Source organism: Schistocerca serialis, unplaced genomic scaffold (assembly GCF_023864345.2).
Source record: "Schistocerca serialis cubense isolate TAMUIC-IGC-003099 unplaced genomic scaffold, iqSchSeri2.2 HiC_scaffold_1420, whole genome shotgun sequence".
Classification (NCBI taxonomy): domain Eukaryota; kingdom Metazoa; phylum Arthropoda; class Insecta; order Orthoptera; family Acrididae; genus Schistocerca; species Schistocerca serialis.
Genome location: NW_026047648.1, coordinates 3,410,061 through 3,436,070, shown reverse-complemented (window position 1 = coordinate 3,436,070; position 26,010 = coordinate 3,410,061). Strand labels below are relative to the sequence as shown.

The following is a 26,010-nucleotide window of genomic DNA, read 5'->3' as shown; positions in this document are numbered from 1 at the left end:
GACAGTGGCACGTAAAGTGCCCTCCGCAACGCACCGTTGGGTGGCTTGCGGAGTATAAATGTAGATGAGCCGGGAGGAGGGCGGCTCACCCGCCTCCCAGCTGGGCCGGTGCAGCAGGCTCCGATCGAAACCCGGAGGCCCTCACGGTGGACGGCGTCTGACAGAGACGGCCGTCACCCGCGCGCACACGACGGCCGTCCGGGACCGCAAACCGAGCGAGGTGGCGCCGTGGCTGGCACACCGAACTGGCATTCGGGAGGACGACTGTTCGATCCCGTGTCCGGCCGTCCCGATTTAGGTTTCTCCTGCGATTTCCCTAAATCGCTTGGGGCAAATGCCGGGGTGGTTCCTCTGAAAGCGTGCGGCCGATTTCCTTCTCGCAGTTCTGTCTCCTCCCCAGATCGACCCGACCCGAGACCGCTTTTCCGGTGTGCCGATTTAGGTTTCTCCTGCGATTTCCCTAAATCGCTTGGGGCAAATGCCGGGGTGGTTCCTCTGAAAGGGTGCGGCCGATTTCCTTCTCGCAGTTCTGTCTCCTCCCCAGATCGACCCGACCCGAGACCGCTTTTCCGGTGTGCCGATTTAGGTTTCTCCTGCGATTTCCCTAAATCGCTTGGGGCAAATGCCGGGGTGGTTCCTCTGAAAGGGTGCGGCCGATTTCCTTCTCGCAGTTCTGTCTCCTCCCCAGATCGACCCGACCCGAGACCGCTTTTCCGGTGTGCCGTGCCCCTCGCATCACTGTGCGAGTCGGTGTTCTGCTTCACACCGTAACGGTGCTCGCACTCGAAAGTGTATTACAACTGACAGCGCAAGATCGACAAACACAGGATACTCTGCCCACTAAAATCCTCCAAAAAGGACGACCTCGGCACTCTCAGTTGTAAAGGGTGGCTATTAAATAAAATTTGTATATACAGGGCGTTACAAAAAGGTACGGCCAAACTTTCAGGAAACATTCCTCACACACAAATAAAGAAAATATGTTATGTGGACCTGTGTGAGAAAACGCTTACTTTCCATGTTAGAGCTCATTTTATAACGTCTCTTCAAATCACATTAATCATGGAGTGGAAACACACAGCAACAGAACTTACCAGCGTGACTTCAAACATTTTGTTACACAAAATGTTCAAAATGTCCTGCGTTAGCGAGGATATATGCATCCACCCTCCGTCGCACGGAATCCCTGATGCGCTGATGCAGCCCTGGAGAATGGCGTATTGTATCACAGCCGTCCACAATACGAGCACGAAGAGTCTCTACATTTGGTACCGGGGTTGCGTTGACAAGAGCTTTCAACTGCCCCCATAAATGAAAGTTGAGAGGGTTGAGGTCAGGAGAGCGTGGAGGCCACGGAATTGGTCCGCCTCTACCAATCCGTCGGTCACCGAATCTGTTGTTGAGAAGCGTACGAACACTTCGACTGAAATGTGCAGGAGCTCCAACGTGCACGAACCACATGTTGTGTCGTACTTGTAAAGGCACATGTTCTAGCAGCACAGGTAGAGTATCCCGTATGAAATCGTGATAACGTGCTCCATTGAGCGTAGGTAGAAGAACGTGGGGCCCAATCGAGATATCACCAACAATGCCTGCCCAAACGTCCACCGAAAATCTGTGTCGATGACGCGATTGCACAATTGCGTGCGGATTCTCGTCAGCCCATACATGTTGATTGTGAAAATTTACAATTTGATCACGTCGGAATGAAGCCTCATCCGTAAAGAGAACATTTGCACTGAAATGAGGATTGACACATTGTCGGATGAACCGTTCGCAGAAGTGTACCCGTGGAGGCCAATCAGCTGCTGATAGTGCCTGCACACGCTGTACACGGTACGGAAACAACTGGTTCTCCCGTAGCACTCTCCATACAGTGACGTGGTCAACGTTACCTTGTACAGCAGCAACTTCTCTGACGCTGACATTAGGGTTATCGTCAACTGCACGAAGAATTGCCTCGTCCATTGCAGGTGTCCTCGTCTGTCTAAATCTTCCCCAGTCACGAGTCATAGGCTAAAACGCCGATCAATTGCTTCGAACCTCTCCCTGTCGGGAGACCTTCGTTCTGGAAATCTGTCTCGATACAAACGTACCGCGCCACAGCTATTGCCCCGTGCTAATCCGTACATCAAATGGGCACCTGCCAACTCCGCATTTGTAAACATTGAACCGACTGCGAAACCACGTTCGTGATGAACACTAACCTGTTGATGCTACGTACTGATGTGCTTGATGGTAGTACTGTGAGCAATGAGTCGCATGTCAACACAAGCACCCAAGTCAACATTACCTTCCTCCAGTTGGGCCAACTGGCGGTGAATCGAGGAAGTACAGTACATACTGACGAAACTGAAATGAGCTCTAACATGGAAATTAAGCGTTTCCGGACACATGTCCACATAACATCTTTTCTTTGTTTGTGTGAGGAATGTTTCCTGAAAGTTTGGCCGTACCATTTTGTAACACCCTGTATACTCTGCAATCGATGTGATTAGAATGTGTAATTAAAATAGTTGTCGCTAAGGAAATGGGTCGTACCGACTGTCTCATTTTTGATATTTATACATACAGGCGGTGAGTCAGAAGACTGGGAAACACAAAGTTGTCACGGTAATGCCACGAGGTGGCTGGCACCAAACGATATACAGAATGCCGGTCGCACTGCCTCGCCACTTGGTAAATAGTAAACACAGAGCAACGTAACAGAGTGCAGCACGTCTTTGCGGTTAAATCCTATCACGAGAACGGAAGTGCAGAGGCAGCGCGACGACAATTTTGGCGTCGTTTCGACACCGTACTCCGCAGTCACACTCCCTCGGCACGTGCGACCGACACCCGGGTCCGCAACCTCGGAGCGAACGGTTTTGCACTGAAGAGGCTACCTGCAGGGAAACCTCGAAACGCTCCTACTGGAGACAATGTCGGTGCCGTACGGAATGCATTTGTAATAGCCCCACAGTGCTCTGTAGTCCAGTGAAACAGACAAAAAACTTGTACCTTGCAAAAGGTGAGGTAGAAGATTTTATTCTTTTAACTCGTTCATATTGTTGGAAAAGTTAGAAAACCAAGTTTTGCCAACAAAATTTCTCTTGGGGAAACTTTCTGCAGTCAAAAAACTTCGAAAATTTCGGACTTTTTTCAGTTTTTTCAAAATAACTCAGTTTCATTTGCTCCTATCGCTTTGACGTCTATTTTCTTTTTTAAAGAGCACAAAATTCTCTACAAATTTGATTCTTACCGTTTTTTTCTACCCGTGTATCTAAGGTGCTACAGCGCGTCAAAAAATACCAATTTTTCAAATTTCGAGCGAAGTGGCAAATTACCTAATTTTTGAACACTTGTTTCAGTTTCTATTAGTGTGGTATAAACATATTACTCATCATGTTATTCATTGGAATTTACCATCTCACTCTGCTGCAGGGCCAGGACAAACAGCATCATATTCAGTAACTGCGAACACATTCACGTCGGATTGCGTGAAGTTTGTGTTACAATATGTAATACGATTGCATGCAGGTGCCGTACATTTTCTACAGTTGATTGACGTTAATGATCAGTTATAAGAAAAAGTATGTAGGAATTGTTCTTTAGCGGACAAAAGCGTATTTATTCTTTGGCGGGCGGAAGGCAATTATCTCTGGTGATTGTTCACAGTGCGCTGGCAGCTATTAGCACACAACAATAAGGGTCCTACAGTTTGGAGTCGCTTCCATTCAGTATATGTTGTGGTGCTAAAAATGCTTGCTCCTTACCCAGTGTCCCTATTCTCAGAAAAATGCATGCGAAAAGGAACAAAATCTTCATTCTACAATGCCTTCGTTCCAGTGGAAGATGTGAAGTCAAGTGCACCGAGTAAATTTTTTGCCATTGATGGAGGGTACCTTATCCACAAAGTGACCTGGACTCGAAATGTTTGCTTCAAGTCAACAGCCCAAAGCTATGTTTCTTACCTGCAACGTCATTTTGGATCTCAATTTGCTATGTATCCATGTGAGGGAGTCAAATGTAGCACAAAGACTGCTGAGAGGATTCGTAGGTCCAGAAAACATTCTTCGGTTGACGTTGTGGTTGAATCAGAGATGGTGAACCAAGTCCCTCAGAACAAGTTCTTGTACAACGAACGAAACAAGATGCGTTTGATCACACTTCTTAAAAAGGAATTTCTGGAGTGTAGCATTGAAGTGCACCAGGCACAAGAAGATGCTCACGTTATGAATGTAACATCTGCCATTTCAAGAACCAAAGATTTTGGAAGTGTTGTCATTGTAGGAGAAGATGTTGACCTGCATGTGCTCATGACCAGTTTGAGGCAAGGCATTGAAAACTTATTTTTCTTAAAGCCAGGAAGAGGAAAGGCAGAAGACAAGTGGTTTTCTACTGCATCTTACAAGTTTGACAGTGAATATATTCTGTTCACTCACGCCTTTAGCGGATGTGATACAACATCGTCTTTTTTTGGTCAAGGAAAAATTAAGTGCTGCAATACTGTTGCGAAAAATGAACACCTAACCTCAGCGCTTTGCACGTTCAATAAACCACATGCTACCCGTGAAGAAATAGTAATAGCAGAACAGGTTACTATCGCATTGTATAGTGGAGGTGTGAGCAGTTCCCACACACTAGACCATTTGCGGTACCAGCTATTCGCCAAGTCTGCCACAAAAAGCAAACTGAACCTTGCACGGTTGCCACCTACATAAGATACTGTACATCATCATTCGTTGCGGACTTACCAACAAGTCCAAAGTTGGATGGGAAACTGGGAACCTCCTGAGAAATGGGGCTGGAATCACAGTGACCACGGTCCAATACCCGTTATAAGGAGCCAAGATCCAGCACCTGAAGCACCCCTTCACATTGTTTCATGCTCATGCAAGCTGAACTGTGGCGGAGCGTGGTCCTGCAGAAAAGCGGATTTGAAATGTTCTTCAGTTTGCAAGAAATGTATTGGGGTCAACTGTGAAAACGTGCGAAAATTTTTATACGAAGACAGTGAAGAAGATGTTATGGAGGATGTTGAGGAAACCGCTGACGAAATCAACGAACTTGCTGAGGCTGACTCGCTGTTTAAAGAAGAGGTCAATCTGGGATCAACTCTAGGCACAGACCCTGAATCCGTAACTCAAGGTATTTCTGGTGACACTGAGGAACCTGGCCCATCAAAACGTTGGAAGTGATGCCCAGATCTGTCTCAAGTGCGCTAATGTGCGACATTACAAGTATTACACACCCAGAACGGTCGGTGCCCAGCAATCCTCTGTTGCACGCAGAGAAATTGAATACCTGAAAATGAGGTGGTAAATTCCAACATATAACATAATGTATAATGTATTTATACGACACAAACAGAAACTGAAAAAATAGTGTCCAAAATTAAGGTATCTTGCCACTATGCTCAAAATTTGAAAAGCTCGTATTTTTTGAGGTGCTGTAGCGCCTTAGATATTGGGAGTAGAAAAAAAATGGCAAGAATCAAATTTGTAGAAAATTTTGTGCTCTTTAAAATAGAAAAATAGACGTTATAGCGATAGGAGCAAAAAACTTATTTTGAAAAAAAACTGAAGAAAGGCCCAAATTTCCAAGTTTTTTTTGACCGCAGAAAGTTTTCCCAAGCGAAATTTTGTTGGCAAAACTCGGTTTTCTAATCTTTCCAACCATATGAACGAGTTGAAAGAAAAAAACTCTTCTACCCCACCTTTTGCAAGGCATATCTGCTATTTGACTAGACTACCGTTCGACGTCACACACAGTCTCTACAGTTGCACTGTTCGAGTGTTTACAAACGCTGAAAGTGGATTCAAAGTTCCGTCCGTACGAGCCGCAGGCCGTTGGGCAACTTCGACCCAGCGGGCTGCTAACGCGCAGACAGTACGCAGAACACACTGTGGCGGAACCTATTAAAGGCTTCACTTAACCGAAGTATGCGATACCCTCCAAATTCAACCAGTTTAATGAGTATTTATGATTATAGAAAAGTTATTGTCTATGTTAACAATGATTGCATAACATGTCTCCATAAACAGTCAGCCCATTAAATTATACTGAATAACTGACCCACACAAAAGTTAATATCACTTGATCACTGATACAGCAAATGTCATCATGTAAAAACACTAAGTTCATGTTAAATAAATGAAGTACGAAAAATAGTGGTCAACTCACGTATTTTGAATCTCCTTAAATAAAAATCACCCAGTGAAACTTATTTGTTCACTAGGACCCTTTTCACTCATTATTCACGTAAACACTTTTATTTTAGACGAAAACCGATGTAATTCTTAATAATTCATGTTATTTACTTATTTAAGCAAATTAGAGAAATCAATTGACAAACTTCTAAAAATCGGCCTTTTTGTAACAAAGAATTATTCTGTCAAGTTAACTAATCTGTCTGTCATTTTAATAACCTGTTAAATTATGTCACTCGATATAAATTAATAACTTTTCTGCACAAATTACGATGACAGATGTACATGTGACTTATAAACTATATCTCGTTTTAGTAGTTCTTTGACAAGGTTATAAATACAAGCAGCAAGAAGGGTCGGGAGCGGAGTCTGAATGTCACTTTGGTAAAGTGTGTGTGTGTGTTATTGTTCGAGGTGGATAAAGGTTGCAAAGAACGTGTAAAAGAAGTGCTACTTTGAGTTGAGTCATTGTCTTTGGTGGACAGTGGAATTAAGATGGCCACCAGAGTAATAAATATTTGAAGTTTAAATATTTGTTGGTTTCGCTCATTATTTATCATCAAAAGCAGATCAAAAACACGGGACCTCATCTTTTTACCCCTAGACAACCAGATTTAGAGCCCGCATCAGCATCGAGACACAGCAGCGATCCAGCAAGCAGCAGCGATTACCACAATGCACTTTAATGGCGCCAACCTAACATCAGGTGCTAACAAGCTCCGTAAATGGGAGTGAAATAGTGCGATTATAGCAATATCTACGACTAGGCGACCATTATAACACGTTAGGAAAAGTGCGACACTGCGACGGTAACTGTTTCGTCGACGAGCTGTGGATGTCGGACAGAGCTCACTCCTACCTCAGTGGCCTTCTCGATAGCCAGAATTTTCACTCCTGATCTCGGCAATGTCCAGGTCAGCTACACGTGTGTCCACTGACTGCCGCGAGCTGACTGCACTGTGCACCACGTCATCGTGCAGCATTTCAAACCCCTACTCGTCCGAGGATGGTAATCGGTGTGCGACCACCGTAGCACTTGTTCGGTACGTTGCCGCAACAGAAAGTTTTGTCGCGGACGAGCTGCCCCCATTTCCCTTTCGACATTCGGTTTCCACGCGACGGCACTGTCGGCACGGTACGGGTGTCGGCGACGTATCGACGGTCGTTCAGTAACCGCGTCATTCCGAGGCACGATGACACGGTGCGGTCTCCGAGACAGCCCGACCCGCCGTCGTCCCATTTTTTTTCCTCGTGCGAACACCTCAACGGCACGGTCTATCGCACTCGACCTGCTACCACTGGAGGACAGAGTGAGAATTTGAGAGGAAACCTCCCGGATTCCCAGCAAAATGTTAGCTCGAGCCACGGACAATGTTCCTGTAGGGCTGCAGGAAAATGTAGAGGAAATACATAAGAAAATGAAGGTACTGAAATTGTAACTATTTGTTTTCTAGCCGTCTTTTGTCTTTGAGAGCGGAAGCTTAACTTACTTATTAGCTATTCTTGGTCGGATGAAGACGAAAAAACTTATTGATGTGCAGACGTATTGTGGAAGTTTGTTTGACATTTAGAGGAGGGAAGCAACGTAAAACACATTGCATTCAACATCAAGATGGTTTTCATTTGTATTCATTACTAATGCCTGGACAATGAAATTTATTGCAAGATTTCGGAGTAGCTACGACATTTCGTGCAGAAATCAAGCAGATTTTTGGGGAAGAAGACCTGGACGCCGCACAAGAGAAGACATGTTAACATGGTAAAGGATGAACTCTTATCTACGCCATTTCCCCCTGTTAATCACATTCGGTTATTCTCTGTTCTCTTTCAAATAATTTTTGTAGTGGAGATTGGTTTGACTTTTGCTCAGAAACGCCACAAGGACCACCCCAACAACAGCTTCTCCGGATCAGGAAGTGCGATAAGTTTTCTGTAATACGAAGTGCGATTTGCATTTCATTCTTTCGCTTTTTCAAGGTTATTAACGATTTTAAAACCCCTTTTCCATTCACCATTTCTTCCCACATTTTCAAGCTTTTCTTCTCTTTTTCTTTTTTATTAACCACTACACGAGGGGGAGCTCGTGTATTAGATACGATATTTGAGAAATAAAAATGCTCGTGACATCAATAATGGGACACTCTGTACTATACACTGACATAAAGAAATATGTGTGGCGTAATTGTGCTTACAGATTGATCTCCATTCCAAAATTCCTCATTCTTTTGAGTCACCCTCTACTTGCTGCGTATACTGTGTGTATTCTGAGGTCTGATATCAATTCGAACAGCCAGTAATTTCTGATTACACTGTGTACCACATGATAACCATTTGCTTGTGCAAACTACATCCAAATATTGCATAAACAAAATTACAAATGTTTGTGAAATCACTATACAAATTCTGCCTGATCGATCTCAAGATAGTGTAGAATTAATGCGATAGAATAGGAGGAGGGAGGGAGGGAGGGAGAGAGGGAGAGAGGGAGAGAGAATATTGGAGCAGCAACGCAGCCACATCCCCAGGGCAGGGCAGAACGCAGCTCCACTCACCGGCTCCTGCTTCACGTACAGCGGGTCACAGCCGACCACTGCCTCCGCCTCCTCGTCTTCACACTCGGACTCCTGAAAGGAAAAAAAACCAAATATGGAGAACACGGAGAGAAACTCGGGCAGGCAGAGAGGAAAAATAATCTCGCGCCGACGCAGTGCACCCGAGGTCAATCAGGGCCCACGTATATTGTGAAGGCTCCGGAAAATGTGGAAATTCGACCGCTAGAAAGTTATTGCCGGTACTGTACTGCCATTTTTACAAAACTGCACGCACACACTGGAGGATCTTTCCCGATAATGACAAGAAATACGTACAAACAGCCCACACTGTTACAGAGCTACCACAGGCTTAGAGATAACGTTTGACCTGATGGGGCATGCGCGTGTATGTGCGTGGGCCGAAGAAAGTTGCGTATTTTAATTTTTCAGCAACTCTAGTGTACAGGGTGAATCGCCTTAACTTACTCCTCAGAAATTGCAGAAATGGAAAGTGCTATCGATTTTCAGTTCTCACAGAATTGACTCGTAGTCAGGGGCTTCTACTCTTCACCAATAAACATACTGAAATAATACTTAAAGTCTATCTTTTGTGCAAACATACACTTTCTTAAATGTAAAAATGCCTATTGACATTAACGAACTAAAAGTAGGGTAAACTAGAATGTCAGTGGTGGTTGTCGCAGGATTCTAGTGCGAGTCATTTACGAGATATCGTATTTAGAAAAGCTTCCACACACACATCTGTTTGTGCCATCGAACCTGCCCAGTCGCTCAGTGCGGTGATGTTATGTTACGTTTTCTTACAGTGCGCTCCTGTGTTCATCGAGTTCGTTGCAACTCGACAGTGTGTGACAGTCTGAGCAGGAGGTCGCGAGTCGACGGCGGGATTTGCCGACGCAGAAAGAGCTGACGCGCCACGGTGTACGGAGTGTGTAGGAAGAACGCACCTCGTTCTCGTACGGTGTACGAGGTAAAGTATCACAACACATGTCGAGAATCTCGGCAGCTATGTATCGACCTCTTAGAGCAGTTACGTGAAAGTGGTAGTGTAAGACGTAGGCAGTGCAACAGAAGGAAACAAATGAGGACAGAATAGGGGAAGAATTAATGTTGGTGCTGCTGTTACAGCCGATCTGCACGTCCGTCAGCTCCCACAGAACTGCACGAGGGAGCGGCACGACTCACGCATTCCCCACAGATGGAGGTTCCGTCCCTATCCGTCTCTAGTCTCTATTGTAATATAATTAACTGTCGGAGATGAAGTTTATCTCATGCGAAAAGCACGATGCCCACAGTAAAGAGTTAAGGTAACTTCATTATGTTGCCAGAAAACGTGTTTAATTTATTTAATTATGAATATTTTCTTTTATGATAAATAATGGGTTCGTTTGAGATGTTAAATGTTGTATATTTATATGTATTTATTTATATGTATGTACCTTTGGAGTTTATTAAGGTCAGTAGGCCAAAGAATCTGGAATGCAGGAATGTCTGCAACTTCCGTGCACATGTTGGCTTGCCCTCCACTTCTTTGTATTGGAGGTAGATGGACGTGTTTACGTGACAAGTGCAGCATAATGCATTTAGAGTATCAATGTTCGTAGTGAAAATGGTGTAGTTACTAACAAAAAGTACAAATAAATATAATTTTTAGCTGAAAGTATTTCAGATCCGGTAGTGTTTATTTCAAACAGGAAGAAAACCCAAATCATGCTTGTTGGAATGATTATTTTGCAAACAAAACTTCGAGAACCCCTAGACATACCAGATCTGCAGTGTGTAATCTTTCAGCAGCTACTAATAAATAAGTCTTGCTGAAATTGTGTTGGAACTGTGCTGGAACTACTCGTATTATTCTCATTCACGTGGTAAGAGTGTGGTCCTACCACAATATACCGCGTAAGATTCCACAAATTTTCAGTTATCTAAGAAACGAGATAGGTAATAACCAGTACACTCTCCATCGAGAGCTGTGTGGAAATGATTACGAGAATCGTATTAACTTCTGTACACGGGCATTAAGACGAGATACTCCAAACGTGTCTCGTTTAGCGACGAAACCGTATTTACCGATCGCGACCGGGCGAACTGCGAAGACCTGCAACTGTCGGTCTGCCGACGATACCTGTCGGGTTGGACAGGTGGTACGTCAGCTTCCACGGAGTTTAAGCGTGTGGTGTGGGATAGTGAACCGTCAGCTCACAGACGGAACACTGAATGCACACGAGTATCACAGTCTCCTAACAGACCATCTTCCACAGACGACAGAAGACGTTCCTCTGCAGACCGGGAAGAACCTGCGGTACCGACACGACGGCCGGCCAGCCCGTAGTGCGCGAGGTGCTACACTACAGCGTGTCTTCAGAAACTGACCAAATCGTCGGATCGGATGTGGAGGACTTGTAGCTCAAACAGCCCATTCCTGGAATTTGGTGCGTGTAGATATTTTTGAGTAGGGAAAGCTAAAGACACTGCCTACACGGGCACCCAGCTACGCCTGACGATACACAGTTGACGTATTACCGCAACCTGCTCAGATAGCTCCGCTGAAATGCCAGCACGTGTGTAGCAGTCGTTCCATACTAGACAGAGCATCTATAGCCACTGCTCGTGGTCATTTTGAACACAACCTTTTACGGTCAGTTGTCTCATTACTACTCAGAATCCACATCGCTAGTGTCTGCACTTGTGTTCTCCTTTAGTGTGTGTGTGCTACCACAGGTGTTGTTCAATTGTCGGTATGGAAACCTTTCAAAATGCTATCTCTCTCTAAGAACTCGCACTACAATCCCACAGTGACCACCACTGACTTGGTAATTTACTCCACGTTCAGTTTTTCAATCGCCACAGCCATTTTTCCATTTTAAAAGAATGTATGTTTACAGAAAAGATACACTTTCTAGGTATTGTCATTTAGAAGAAGGTGTAATTAGGTGAATGACGAACACTAACTTCACTTAACGAAGGTTTATTCAGCACTTGCACATACAAGAGCGCGGAGCGAACTGCCTCTAGCCAGAACACACACACTAATATATATATATCAGGGAAGAGGTAAGGAGAGGGAACAGACGAAAGGATGTGGGTTTTAAGGGAGAGGAGTCATTCCAATCCCGGGAGCGGAAAGACTTACCTTAGGGGGAAAAAGGGACAGGTACACACACACACACACACACACACACACACACACACACACACACACACACACCTCCATCCAGATATATACACACACAGGCAGACATATGTAAATGCAAAGAGGTTGGGCAGAGATGTCAGTCCTTCCACCTCGGAAGTACAGAAGCAAAGAATGTTGAATGACAGGTAAGGTACAAGGAGCAGCAACTTGAAACTTGAAATTAGCAGAGGTTGACGCCTGGTGGGTAATGGGAAGACAACCTCCGGTAATTTCAAGTTTCAAGTTCCTGCTCCTTGTACCTCACCTGTCATTCAACAACATCTTTGCCTCCATACTTCTGCCTCAACTCACATCTCTGCCCAACCTCTTTGCATTTACACGTGTGTGTGTGTGTGTGTGTGTGTGTGTGTGTGTGTGTGTCTCCTTTTTTCCCCCTAACGTAAGTCTTTCCTCTCCCGGGATTGTAATGACTCCTTACCCTCTCCCTTAAAACCCACATCCTTTCGTCTTTCCCTCTCCTTACCTCTTTCTTGATGAGGCAACCGTGTGTTGCGAAAGCTTGAATTTTGTGTGTGTTTTTTATTGTCTCCATCAACATACCAACGCTTTCGTTTTGTAAGTTACAGCTTCTTTGTTTTTAGATATATTTTTCCCACGTGCAATGTTTAGAGAACATTCCAGTACAATGATTCTTGACATTTGTGGATACTTCTAGAATGTACTCGAACCGAATACAGAAATTAAAATTGTACAGTGTAAGTTAGTTTTGAACTCACGACCCTCCATGCTACGGTTCAGTATCATAACCACTACACCACGTTGCTACTGAGCTTCTTGCGCGACACTGCCCTGTCCTTAAGAGAACAGCGCCTCGGTGTCACGTCCTGCTAGTCCTTGGAACGAGGCATCGGTCCTGCCTACTCAGACTCCCGATGACCGATGCTCGCCCTGGCGGCGAAGATCTTCTCAGAACTTCTTTCGCCGCTACGCCTCTTCGTAACCTTTTGCTCGTTGCCGGTCGCCGGAGCTTCGAATTTACCCCGGGATGCAGGATTCTCCGTAGAGCTTATCTCTTGATATTTCGTCATCTCGTGTCGGAGTCCAAGTCATCAACATCAGACACATCTTACAACCTCATAAGGTCCAAAGTAGCGCCTGAGGAGAGACCGACCTTCCGAACAGGATTGAAGATCCAGACGAGGTCACCAGGCTGGTAGAGAAGAGGGCGGTGGCTCGCTTCGTACCTTCGGCCCGCAGCGTGCGGAGTCGACCTAACTGCCGAGCTTCCTCAGCTCCGGTTAACACCTGGCTGACGTAGTCGCCGTCCACGTCGTCAGGGTGTAACGGAAACACAGTGTCCGTCGTCGTATTCGCCACACGCCCGTGTACCGGGAAAAGCGGCATAAATCCTGTGGTGTCTTGCTTGCCGGTGTTGTAGGCAAACGTCACAAAAGGTAGCAGCGCCTCGTCCCAGCTGCTCTGCTCGACATTGGCGAACACTGATAGCGTGTCGGCCGAGGACTCATTAAGGCATTCAGTAAACCCTTTACACCGACAGTTTATCTCTGTCACGAGATTCGACTGAAAAACTTTCCCTCAATCTGTAATTAACGACCTCGGGGCACCGTGTTTTAATATGATGTCTTCCGTGACGAATTTGGCTACTTGGGATGCTTCGGCTGTTTTCACGGCTTTTGTAATTGAATTGCATGTGAGATAATCAGTGCAAACAATAATCCATCTACTGCCACTAGCAGACGTTGGAAATCATCTGAGGAGGTCAATCCCAACACGCTGGAAAGGCGTTTTGGCTCGTGGAACTGGTACGAGTCGGCCAGGTGGTTTCTGAGGAACTGCCTTTCTCCTCTGGCACTCTCGAAAGTGCGACACACAGCGACGGACACTCCTAAACAAACCTGGCCAGAGAAATCTCTTGCAGATCCTCGACTTTTGTAAGTGTCCTAGAAGCATAGGCCATAACCTTCTCTTTTCCATCCGAAATTTGCACCAGAACAGCACCGATCCCATACCCACTGGCACCTGTGTGTAGTTCTGTGGGTGCTCCCTCACCATACAGACCAAGTACAGGGGCAGTCGTCAGAGCTTTTCGCAGCACATCAAAAGAATCTTGTTGAGCACCACCCCACTTAAATTTTGCATCAGCTTTTAACAATTCTTGGAGTGGCCTGGCTTTGATACAAAAGTCTTTGATAAAATGACGGTAATAAGAACATAATCTGAGGAAGCTTCTCACATCTCCGATACCTTTAGGAATTGGAAATTCCATTATAGATGTCACCTTTTCTGGGTCTGGCTGCACACCTTCGTTTGACTCAAGGTGTCCAAGTGTTTCGATTTCTTTTGCTCCAAAGAGACACTTTCCTGGATTAAGTTTCAGTCTGCCTTGTTGAAGACACTTAAGAATGGCCAGGAGTCTTTTTATATGTTCATCAAATGTCTCTGCGAACGCTATAATGTCACCTAAATAACAAAGACACATTGACCACTTCAGGTGACGAAGATTATCCATCATCCATTCAATAGTTGCTGGTGCATTACACAAACCAAACGGCATTACCCCAAACTCTTACAGGCCCTCAGGGGATACGTATGCAGTTTTCTCACGATCAGCCTCATCCAATTCGATTTGCCAGTATCCCGACTACATGTCCACGGTTGAGAAAAACTTGGCCCCCTTCAGACGGTCTAGTGTATCGTCAATTCGTGGGAGAGGGTAAACGTCCTTTCTAGTTGTCTTATTAAGCTTCCTGTAATCAACACAAAAGCGCCAACTGCCATCCTCCTCCATGACGAGAACCACTGGTGACCACCGTGGGCTCTGGGAAGGCTGAATGATGTCATTCTTGACCATTTTCTCTACCTCGTCGCGAATTATTCGACGTTCCATTGCTGACACACGGTATGCTCTCTGGCTTTTTGGTTGATGGTCTCGAGTTCTAATCCGGTGCTTCACCATCGATTTGTCTAATTTGCCCGTCACTTGTGGACTGAAGCATTCAGAGAACTCTTGGAGAATGGCAAGTAGCCGCTTCTGTTGTTCTTTAGTGAGATCTCGTGATAGTCGAGCTAGAAGATCTCGTCTCTTAGTAGTAGCACTCATCTGCCCACAGACTTGGCATGGTAGGTTTCTATGAGGCTCAGCTGTTCTTCAATTAACGGCTCAGCGTGTTTGCTACGCACGTGTGTCTTGGAAGGATCTGCGGTTCTCGGCGACAATTAACTGTCCACAGTTCATCGAATCCATTCTCAAACGTGACGACAGGGGGCGGGATGGCCAAGTCATTCTCCACTGGTATGCTTCTCTTACGTTCCACTACAAGATCCACGGGTTCACGACATGTGAAAGTCACCTTTCTAGTGCAGACTGCAGGAGTGATCACTTCATCCAGCACACACAGTCTGCACACACTCGGATGCGCGTCTTCCTGTTCACAGTATCTCAATCTTTGAGTGACCACAATCTATAATGAAATTAGAATTATATTAATACCTTCAGCTGCTGACAGGCATTGATATATATAACAACAGGGTTAGGTGAAGATGTGTGCCCCGACTGGGAGTCGAACCCGTAATCTCCTGCTTACACGGCAGACGCTCTGTCCATCTGAGCCACCGAGGGCACAGGGGGAAGTGCGACTGCAGGGACTTCTCCCTTGCACGCTTCCCGCGAGGCCCACATTCTCAACTAGTATGTCCACACACTACATTTGTAGTGTCTCACCCCAACATACTCATTACTCGTTGAAGACATTCTTACCGAGACCCGTAAGAGTTCGGAGAATATGTGGGCATCCGACATGTCCGAAAGAACAGACGCCGTATCCATATAAGTACACAACCTATAATTGCCTGAGAAGCTTTCAAAAAGTCCCACCAGATACTGACGTCATGACTACACTCTTGTAAGATGAGGAATTCTGTGTACGGCCACTTACACCCACAGTCCACACGAATGGTATACATCTTCCCATTAGCCACCTTCAGCAGAGATGTATTGTTGTTGACGAATACGGTTTTCTCTTACTGGCAATGCTACTTCTCCGAAATGACTGAATATGATGCTCCAGAGTCCACAAGAGCTCGGGGTGGTCGGCCATCGATGAAGATATCGACTCAGTTTCCTATCATTTTTGTAGTGATCGACAGCGGAGGATTTTTCTCTTCGGCGGCCTCACCTCTACCCTTTAGTTTTCCAGGTTGCGGCAGCTACGTGATCGGCTGGAGCTTCTAAACGGTGACGGAGACCTCAATCGGCGTGTTGGGGACCGTTCTCTCCGGCGGCTAGCTTGCGGCACCCTGCACCCACATCATCTTGTTCGCCTTCGTCGTCCCGAAGTTGGTGTCAGCTAAGATCGGTCTGCTGTCTTCTGGCACGGGCATCATCAAATACCTGCCGCCTTTCTCGACAATAGCGCACCCCGTGTCCCGGTCGTCCGCAGTGGAAACATCCTGGTCGGTTATCCTGGGTCCTCCAGACATCAGTCTTCCTCGGTGCCCAAACAGGATCCTCATGCGGCACTGCAGGAACATAACTCCGCCCGGGTCTCTACTTTTCCACCGTTTTAGAGGGAAATGAAGGACGATAGATTGGGTTCGATATCTGCTCCACTTCCTCCCTTATGACCTCTTGAAGGTCTCTGTTTTAGGCTTGCCGTGCAATCCGAGTGCCTTCTGAACTTCCTCTCTCACTATCTGATAAACTCTTGTGAAATCAGTTGCTTCCTGCATCACAGACATCGATACGACGTTTGGAAGCCGTTCAAACTCCTTGCGTGTAATTCGTTTTTTGATGCATTGTCTCCATATACTGGCACCATTTTACGAAGTCGTCTGCTGTACAAACCACCTTCAGGATACATGTCCTCAGCAGCAGCCTTCATGATATGTGCAACCTTACCTTCCTCCTCCATTCTAGGATACAGTATTTTACACAGCTCCAAGACGTCTCGAGTGTAAGATGCTGCACTCTCTCCTGGACGCTGCGCCACGGACTTTACCTTCAGCCTCGCACTTCTGTCGTTGTGTGTCGCCGAAATACTCGCGCACTTCCGCCTGGAATACTTCCCAGCTTGTGAACTTCCCCTCGTTGTTCTCATACCATTGCTTGGCAGTGCCATCCAAGTAGGAAAATACGTTAGCCAAACACACGGTGTCATCCCATTCATTAAATTTGGCTATATGCTCAGGTTTCTTCAGCCACTTGTTTGGACCTCGGCCATCGTCACCAGAGAACCCAGAAGGATGCCTCACGTGGTGGCACACAGCTGCCGCCATCGTAACGTCCTCTTCTCGTTCTGTCTCTGGTAGACGGCAATCTGTCGAATATGGCTCGAACTCAGGTTTCTCGCCAAAAACGGCGGCTCTGTCGTGGCCTGGTGGGACGTGAAATGGCTGGGTCTATACCCATGACGTGTTTGAAGAACCAGCGTCCTTGAAAACGCTCTGTCTCACGAAATGACCCTTGGTGGTGCGGATTCGGGGGTTATACGGAACTGGCTGGGGGTCGTTTTTTCCCCTGGGTAGATGATGTTAGTGGAGGCGGCGGCGATGATGATGATGATGATGATGTAAGTGTATTGTTGCGTATGAATTCATATCACTATCGCCTGAATTGGCGATGGATGGTAGTGATCGGTGCTCTCTGGTCAGGGTTTTCATCCCTTCCCAGAGAGTTGATGAGTTGGTGTGGTGATGCGTTGGACGATTCATAGAATTTAAATGATCTTTGTTTTATGAGATGATAGAATGAGGGCTGTTGCTGTTGCTCTGATCTCCTCATTGCTCGAGAACCACAGAGCGTCAGCAACGATTCGGAAGGCTTTGTTTTGGATACTTTCGAACTGTTTGAGGTTGGTGTCCGCAGCCATGCTCCACGCTTCTGATCCGTAGAGCATGGCTGGCAGGATCATCGTTTTCCAAATTTTGAGTTTGGCAGGTACTGTGAGTCCCCTGCCTTTAAGGAGTGGATATAACTGAAAGAGCCCTTGTTTCTGGCCCCTCTGATGTGGTGGGTGAATGTCAGATTTTTATCCAGTTTTAACCCTAGGTAGGTAACTACTTCTTTCCAGGGTAGTGCCTGGTCGTCGTGCGTGATGTTCTCTATGGGGCGTTTGACTTTGTGGCTGAATGGGAGCCACTGCGCCGTCGGTAATGTGCGCTATCACAATTTCCGATACCCAGCGCCTGCACCAGAATAATGTCACGTAGGAGGAGGAGCAATTAGCTGAATGATGAACACTAACTTCACTTACCGAAGGTTTATTCAGCACTTGCACATACAAGAGTGCGAAGCGAACTGCCTCTGGCCAGAACACATACAGTATATATACAGCTACAGAACATTCCAGTACAATGATTCTTGACACTTGTGGATACTTCTAGAATGTACTTAAACCGAATATAGAAATTAAAATTGTACAGCAGAGGTGAGTTTTGAACTCACGACCCTCCGTGCAACAGTTTAGTATCATAACCACTACACCACGGTACTACTCGGCTTCTGCTGCGACAGTATTATTACACTTTCTTTATTGGCTAAGAATACGAGACCTCGACTACCGATCCATTCTGTGGAAACTGCACATCAATAGCACTTTCCAGTTTGGCAATATATGCAGTGCAAGCTTAGCTGATTCAACCTGTATATTTCAGAATAAAATTCAGTTGTTTGTTACAAGTACATTTTTATTTTGCTTCACCAGATTTGACAAATTTATTTATCTTCAGAGGCTTAGTAATGGTTTAGTATGCCACAATATGTCCAAAAATTTACATGTTGTATGTATTTTTTGTAAAAACAGATTGAGAGACCGACAATTTACACTAGCTGAATCGCCCCTCTGTACACGTCAATCTGTTTTATCGGCACCAAGGAACACACGAAAGCACACAAAAAGTACGACCGAGGTACATAGAGAAATTTATACACTGCTGGCCACCGTAAATGCAACACCAAGAAAGACAAGAGGTAGCACAACAAGATTTATTTTGTAGATAACATGTTGACCAAGTATCAAATGATTACGTTTACAGACGTCTGTGACATGTGGTTCCTGCCAGAATCAGTAGCCAGAGTAGCCGCCATTGTTGGAGATCACCGCTGCCACACGTCTCGGTATTAAGAGACGTTGGATGTGTTCCTGGGGTACAGCAGCCCAAGCAGCTTCCACACGTTGCCAAAGATCATCTGGTGTGGCAGCTGGGGATGTAATCTGGGTCACTCGTTGAGCAACCGTGGACCACATGTTTTCTATCGGCGAAAGATCCGGAGAGCGAGCCGGCCAGGGAAGCACTTCAATCTGGTTATTGACGAAGAACCTTTGGACAATGCGTGCCACGTGTGGTCGAGCATTATCCTGTTGAAATATGGCTGTGGCCGAGCCCTGAAGGTAAGGAAGGACAACTGGCTCCAGCACCTCGGATATGTAGCGCCGGCTATTTAAAGTACCGGCAATGCGTACTAGAGGTGTGCGAGAGTAATATCCAATACCGCCCCATACCATAATACCCGGTGCAAGACCAGTGTGGCGGTGCATAATGCAGCTGTCCAGCATCCTCGCTCCATGGTGTCTCCACACTCGAATCCGACCATCGTGGTGCTGCAGACAGAAGCGTGCCTCGTCAGTAAAGACAACGTCATTCCATTCTGCCGTCCACATCCGTCTGTCATCACACCATTGGCGACGGAGACGTCTGTGGTTCTGCGTCAGTGGTAGACGAAGCAATGGACGTCTTGCGGACAGACCACTCTGCTGCAAACGGCGTCGAGTGGTACGCGCAGACACTGGATGTGCTGTGCTACGGTTCGGGATGTCACTGAGCGATCCGTCACTGCCATGCGCACAATTTGCCTATCAGCACGTGCAGTGGTGCACCGAGGTGAATGCGATCGACCACGTCGGTCCGTCGTACCCTCCTGCATCCAACGGTCACATATCCACATTACAGTTGTTCGGTTTCGTCCAACACGACTAGAGATTTCTCTGTATGATGCTCCACAATCTCGGTAAGCCACTATCCTTCCTCTGTCGAGCTCGGATACTTGATCAAACGATGTTCGCTGTTGTCTACGAGGCATAACTGATCGTCTTGTGAAACAACCACACGTGCCGAACGTACACTCGACGAAATCGCCAAGCCTTAAATGGCGCTATGAGGTGGCGCCACAGGCGCGCGTGATGTGCGTCTGCGCTGAAATTCTAATCAGTTGCATATCTCATCGCTGCAAACCCATGGTATAAATTTCACTTGATTCGGATGCTTCCTTCAGGGTGTTGCATTTACGGTGGCCAGCAGTGTATATAAAAATGGTAACAAAGAGATAGAGCGGCTGGCCAGTACTTACCTCAGCTCAGTACAGCCGATAGATAACACACAGAACAGAGAATTTACGTATTCTAGCTTTCGGAACTTTGTTCCTTCGTCAGGGAGGAGAGAGGGGGGAAAAAGGGAAGAAGGGAAAGTGGATTTAGTTACTCACAACCCAGGTTATGAAGCAACAGGGAACCTGGGTTGTGAGTAACTAAATCCACTTTCCCTTCTTCCCTTTCTTTCCCCTCTGTCCTCCCTGACGAAGGAACAAAGTTCCGAAAGCTAGGAATGTAAATTTTCTGTTCTGTTTTATGTGTATCTATCGGTTGTACTGAGCTAAGTACTGGCCAGCCCCTCTAACTCTTTGTTAGTATTTGTTTCACATCTTTATATGAGATTTTCCATTAATCATTTATATAAAAAATGGCATAGTTCTAGTTCACAAAAGGAACAGACTCATTTTTCACTTTTTATAAGACATGCTGTACATTAATTGCATCCATTTTATATATTAGAACTATGTGCCCTTTTTTCCTAAATCTTAAACTTGGAACATGAATCACCAGCAACTAAAATAATAGTAATAGTAGTAATAGTAATAACAATAATAATAATAACACTGTGAAGTAAGAACCCCCTAGCAGGGTGAGGGCATAAAGGGATGACATGACGTGGGGAGTAGTTTCAGCAAAATTTGGTGCTCACACAACTCGTTACTTGTCTAGGAGTACTGCTGTTGCAGTAAGATACCTCTGTAAGCTCAGGTATGGATAAAGGTATGGGGTAACGTGCAAAAATGTTCTCAAAGAACTTGGCGGTATTTGTTTGTCGTTTTTAGTCGACTGTGAATACTTTTAAGTGTACAAAGTGCACTTCGCTCCTTATGGTTGCCGTTCGTCGTGTGGACAGGGTCGCAACAGTGAGCAGTGTGGAGAGCCAATAGTTCTGTAAGCTGCAGGTGAAAAGGCCAGCGAAGAACGAAAGTGAGAAACATGGGCTGGGCTTACTCACGCGTTCCTCCTTGACGTATATCTCGACCGGCCGCCGGAGCAGTTCCGCCGTGTCGGTGACCTGCGAGAGAAAACAGAACGATCCGAATGTAACAGAAATTAAACTACCGCACACCCAAGTAAAATAATTATGTGGAATTTGAAGCGTTTACTCTAATCTGAATGTGACCTAGACTGTGACAGAAATTAAAACAGTCAGGGGGAGGCAGTGTTCCACAGCACCAATTACAGTCAAAATACGGATCTGGAGGAGCACAGAAAGAGGAGATGACGCACCGAGCATACGGACTGTACTCACTCCGGGCAGACTGCGATTTTGTATTCCTGCAGGAAAAACGGCAACTATTTACAGCTCCGTATAAAATTTACTAATAGGACAGTTCTTCCATCCAAACGAGTTTTTGAGGTCACGAAAAGTCATTCAACCAATGATCCGTGCAGTGTGTTCCGTGAGTCCGACTGGAGGACAGCCTTCAGGGACGCGACACGAGTCAACTTACTATCTAACAGTCGTAACCGACCACTGCTGGCCACTTCTGTATAAAGCATACTGTCAACACAACGTGACTAATGCTAACCTGCTCACATTGTTACTATGGTACTTACTCAAAGAATACTTCACACTCGTTTGTTCGTATTATGAGACACTTAATGCATTGTGGGAAGACTGTCGCAATTTCGTTTATTGGCACATTTAAAAACATTGTCATCAGAAGACAGCTGAGTTAATAGGAAAAGAAGAAACTACAATATCAAATGCTGCACAACAATTATATGCACAATAAAAAAAAAAAAAAATGTGAACCACACGGCAGTGCATAAATACGGTACTGAAGATGGTTCATACATAAATGAAGCCTAGTGCCAAACTGAATGTACATAAAGACCAATAGCAGTGAAGAAAATAATTGCGATCTACATCTACATCTACATCCATACTCCACATGCCACCTGACGGTGTGTGGCGGAGGCTACCTTCAGTACCTCTATCGGTTCTCTCTTCTATTCCAGTCTCGTATTGTTCGTGGAAAGAAGGATTGTCGGTATGCCTCTGTGTGGGCTCTAATCTCTCTCATTTTATCCTCACGGTCTCTTCGCGAGATATACGTAGGAGGGAGCAATATACTGCTCGACTCCTCGGTGAAGGTATGTTCTCGAAACTTTGACAAAAGCCCGTACCGAGCTACTGAGCGTCTCTCCTGCAGAGTCTTCCACTGGAGTTTATCTATCATCTCCGTAACGCTTTCGCGGTTACTAAATGATCCTGTAACGAAGCGCGCTGCTCTCCGTTGGATCTTCTCTATCTCCTCTATCAACCCCATCTGGTACGGATCCCACACCGGTGAGCAGTATTCGAGCAGTGGGCGAACAAGCGTACTGTAAGCTACTTCCTTTGTTTTCGGATTGCATTTTCTTTGGCTTCTTCCAATGAATCTCAGTCTGGAATCTGCTTTACCGACGGTTAATTTTATACGGTCATTCGATTTTAAATCACTCCTAATTTGTACTCCCACATAATTTATGGAATTAACTGCTTCCAGTTGCTGACCTGCTATACTGTAGCTAAATTATATGAGATCTTTCTTTCTGTGTACTCGCAGCACATTACACTTGTCTACATTGAGATTCAATTGCCATTCCCGGCACCGGGCGTCAATTCGCTGCAGATCCTCCTGCATTTCAGTACAATTTTCCATTGTTACAACCTCTCGATATACCACAGCATCATCCGCGAAAAGCCTCAGTGAACTGCCGATGTCATCCACAAGGTCATTTATGTATATTGTGATGAATAGCAACGGTCCTACGACACTCCCCTGCGGCACACCTGAAATCACTCTTACTTCGGAAGACTTCTCTCCATTGAGAATGACGTGCTGCGTTCTGTTATCTAGGAACTCTTCAATCCAATCACATAATTGGTCTGATAGTCCGCATGCTCTTTGTTCATTAACCGACTGTGGGGAACTGTATCAAACGCCTTGCGGAAGTCAAGAAACACGGCATCTACCTGGGAACCCGTGTCTATGGCCCTCTGAGTCTCGTGGACGAATAGCGCGAGCTGGGTTTCACACGACCGTCTTTTTCGAAACCCATGCTGATTCCTACAGAGTAGATTTCTAGTCTCCAGGAAAGTCATTAACACAGTACGTGTTCCTCCCGTGAATGTGCGCAGGTCTCTGAACGGGGAGCTGCCACTTCACTTGTCCTCAGACACTTCTCCTCGTCCTTACGTTAGCATAAAGACGCCGTTTCTGGTCACCAGTCACGGTACACGACAGCACAGCACAGCACAGGGACGGCCCGTGTCGTCCACAGACCGACCGACGGCGAGCGAGCAGAGACGCACGTACGGCCGCTCGCCGACTCTGTGATTTTAGCTCGGAGAACGCGGTACCTGGACACCTAATTTTTGAACCTCTCCCACCACACCCAAATGTCACACGACGGTGGAACGATCGCAGTTAATCACACGGCAAGTTCTCAAATGCACTGACGCGTATCATTGGGGATTAATGCTTCTACACGATTTTCATCGAACCCTAAAGATTTTCCCGAACGTGGAGGGTAACTAACATTAAAAAAAAAATCCTTCTCAAAGTGGGAAAATCCTTTTACTGCCGTGCTCTGCCCCGACGGCACTACCCCCGCACGTGGTGCACCTGTTTCTGGCTGCCTCTGCTGCTGTCACCCCCCTACTGAGCTCAACCAGAAGAACACGTCGCAAATGTGTCTCTTTCTCCGCTCGCCACTCCCAGCATCCACAGCGCCACACACTACCTCCAAATGACAATATATAAACTTGTAGCGGGACTTTGAATTTCGCCGCGCTACACTCGCTCCCTCAGATATAAATTATACCGTCGCAGCGGTATGTGCGCTCGACGGCAGAGAAAATATATAAGAAAATGAAGGTACTAAAATTGTAACTCTTTTGTCTCTTGAGAGCGGAAGCTTAACTTACTTATTAGCTAGTCTTGGTTGGATGAAGACGAAAAAACTTATGTACAGACGTATTGTGGAAGTTTGTATGAAATTTGGAGGATGGAAGCAGCAACATAAAATAGATTTCATTTAATATCAAGATGATTTTGATTTGCATACATTAGTAATTCCTGGACAGTGAAATTTATTGCAAAATTTCGGAGCAGCTACGACTCTTCACGCAGAAATGAAGCAGGAGATTTTTGGAGAACAAGACCTGGACTCTATACGAGAGAAGTCGTGTTAACATGGTAAAGGATGAACTCTTATCTATGCCATTTCCCCCTGTTAATCACATTTTGTTATTCTCTGTTCTCTTTCAAATAATTTTTGTAGTGGAAATTAGTTTAACTTTTTCTCAGAAACGCCACAAGGACCACCGCAACAATAGCTTTTCCGAATCACGAAGTGCGATAACTTTTCTGTAAATCGAAGTCCGATTTGCATTTCATCTTTTCCCTTTTTCACGGTCATTAACGATTTTAAAACCCCCCTTTTTATTCACCATTTCTTCCCACATTTTCAACCTTTTCTTTTCTTCTCTTCTCCTTTTGTTTTCTATTAACCACTAAAAACTCAATTAGCAACACCGAACTACATATTAAAACTGACGATCTATAAATAAACCCACAGCAAAACGATACCGACACGCGAAACGAGCACGCTACAAACTTACGCACCGACCTAATATTGTGCACTGTCATCTAAGTATAAGGCCACCTAGGTCCCTGAAGCGGCTATTGCGAGATGTTCAGGTATCAGCTTCGCACAGTATTCTTACTGCACACTTCTGCAGAGCAGGCAGGCAGACATGGCTGGGCCCACTCCCGGAGTGCAGAGCACGCAGAACTGAGCTTCGTGGTGGACTCGTCCGTGTGGCGGCGACACGCCGCTCTGTCACCCGTGTGTGCACCCAGCAAGTCACACGTCGGGCTCCGCCCAGTTTGTGATCGACCATCTCCGCTTCCGGTGCCCGTACGCGATTTAATTTAGGCCTATCGCGGATGCTACAGAAGAATGCTGAAGGTTAGATGGGTAGATCACATAACTAATGAGGAGGTATTGAATAGGATTCGGGAGAAGAGGAGTTTGTGGCACAACTTGACCAGAAGGAGGGACCGGTTGGTAGGACATGTTCTGAGGCATCGAGGGATCACATAGTATTGGAGAGCAGCGTGGAGGGTATAAAATCGTAGAGGGAGACCAGGAGATGAATACACTAAGCAGATTCAGAAGGATGTAGGTTGCAGTAGGTACTGGGAGATGGAGAAGCTTGCACAGGATAGAGTAGCATGGAGAGCCGCATCAAACCAGTATCAGAACTGAAGACCACAACAACAACAACAACAACAACAACATCACGGATGCGAGAATAGCTGTTTCTATCTGCATACTCTTGAGTGTTTAAATTTAAATGTGTCAGCTGGGATTGTGATACGAAGCTGCTGCCCACAGCACTGCAGTCACAACGCCTTCACTACAAATAAGCTGCCTGCAAAATGAAGGGAAGACAGTGGCAACACAACCCACGCTTAGCTATAAGCTAGACACCGACGCTACTCCGTTTATACTACCACTGGCAATTGGCTAGTACACAAATATACAAAAATTCCTCAGTGTAACTGCAGATTGACACCTGTCACGGAAAGACCGTACAGATCGTATTGTAAGAAAGACGGCACAAGTTTCTATTTACTGAAACACGTATAAGCTTCCCCAAACCACAATCCCCTAAGCCAAATGCATTTCAGATCAATATATCTGCATCTCTGGTACACAACAGAGATCTGGGGTGGGGAACAGAT

At 45.8% G+C, this 26,010-nt stretch overlaps 1 protein-coding gene across 1 annotated transcript in view; it reads right to left on the bottom strand.

The window, feature by feature from the left end:
* The window catches only part of LOC126443031 (zinc finger protein 497-like), a 115,536-nt gene that overhangs the window by 61,077 nt on the left and 28,449 nt on the right, over positions 1–26,010 (bottom strand). The window contains exons 2-3 of the mRNA XM_050090877.1: positions 21,222–21,281; positions 8,744–8,815 (exon numbers count right to left, since the gene is read on the bottom strand). Of these exons, the coding sequence (XP_049946834.1) occupies positions 8,744–8,815; positions 21,222–21,281 (132 nt within the window). The remainder of the gene's footprint in view (positions 1–8,743; positions 8,816–21,221; positions 21,282–26,010) is intronic.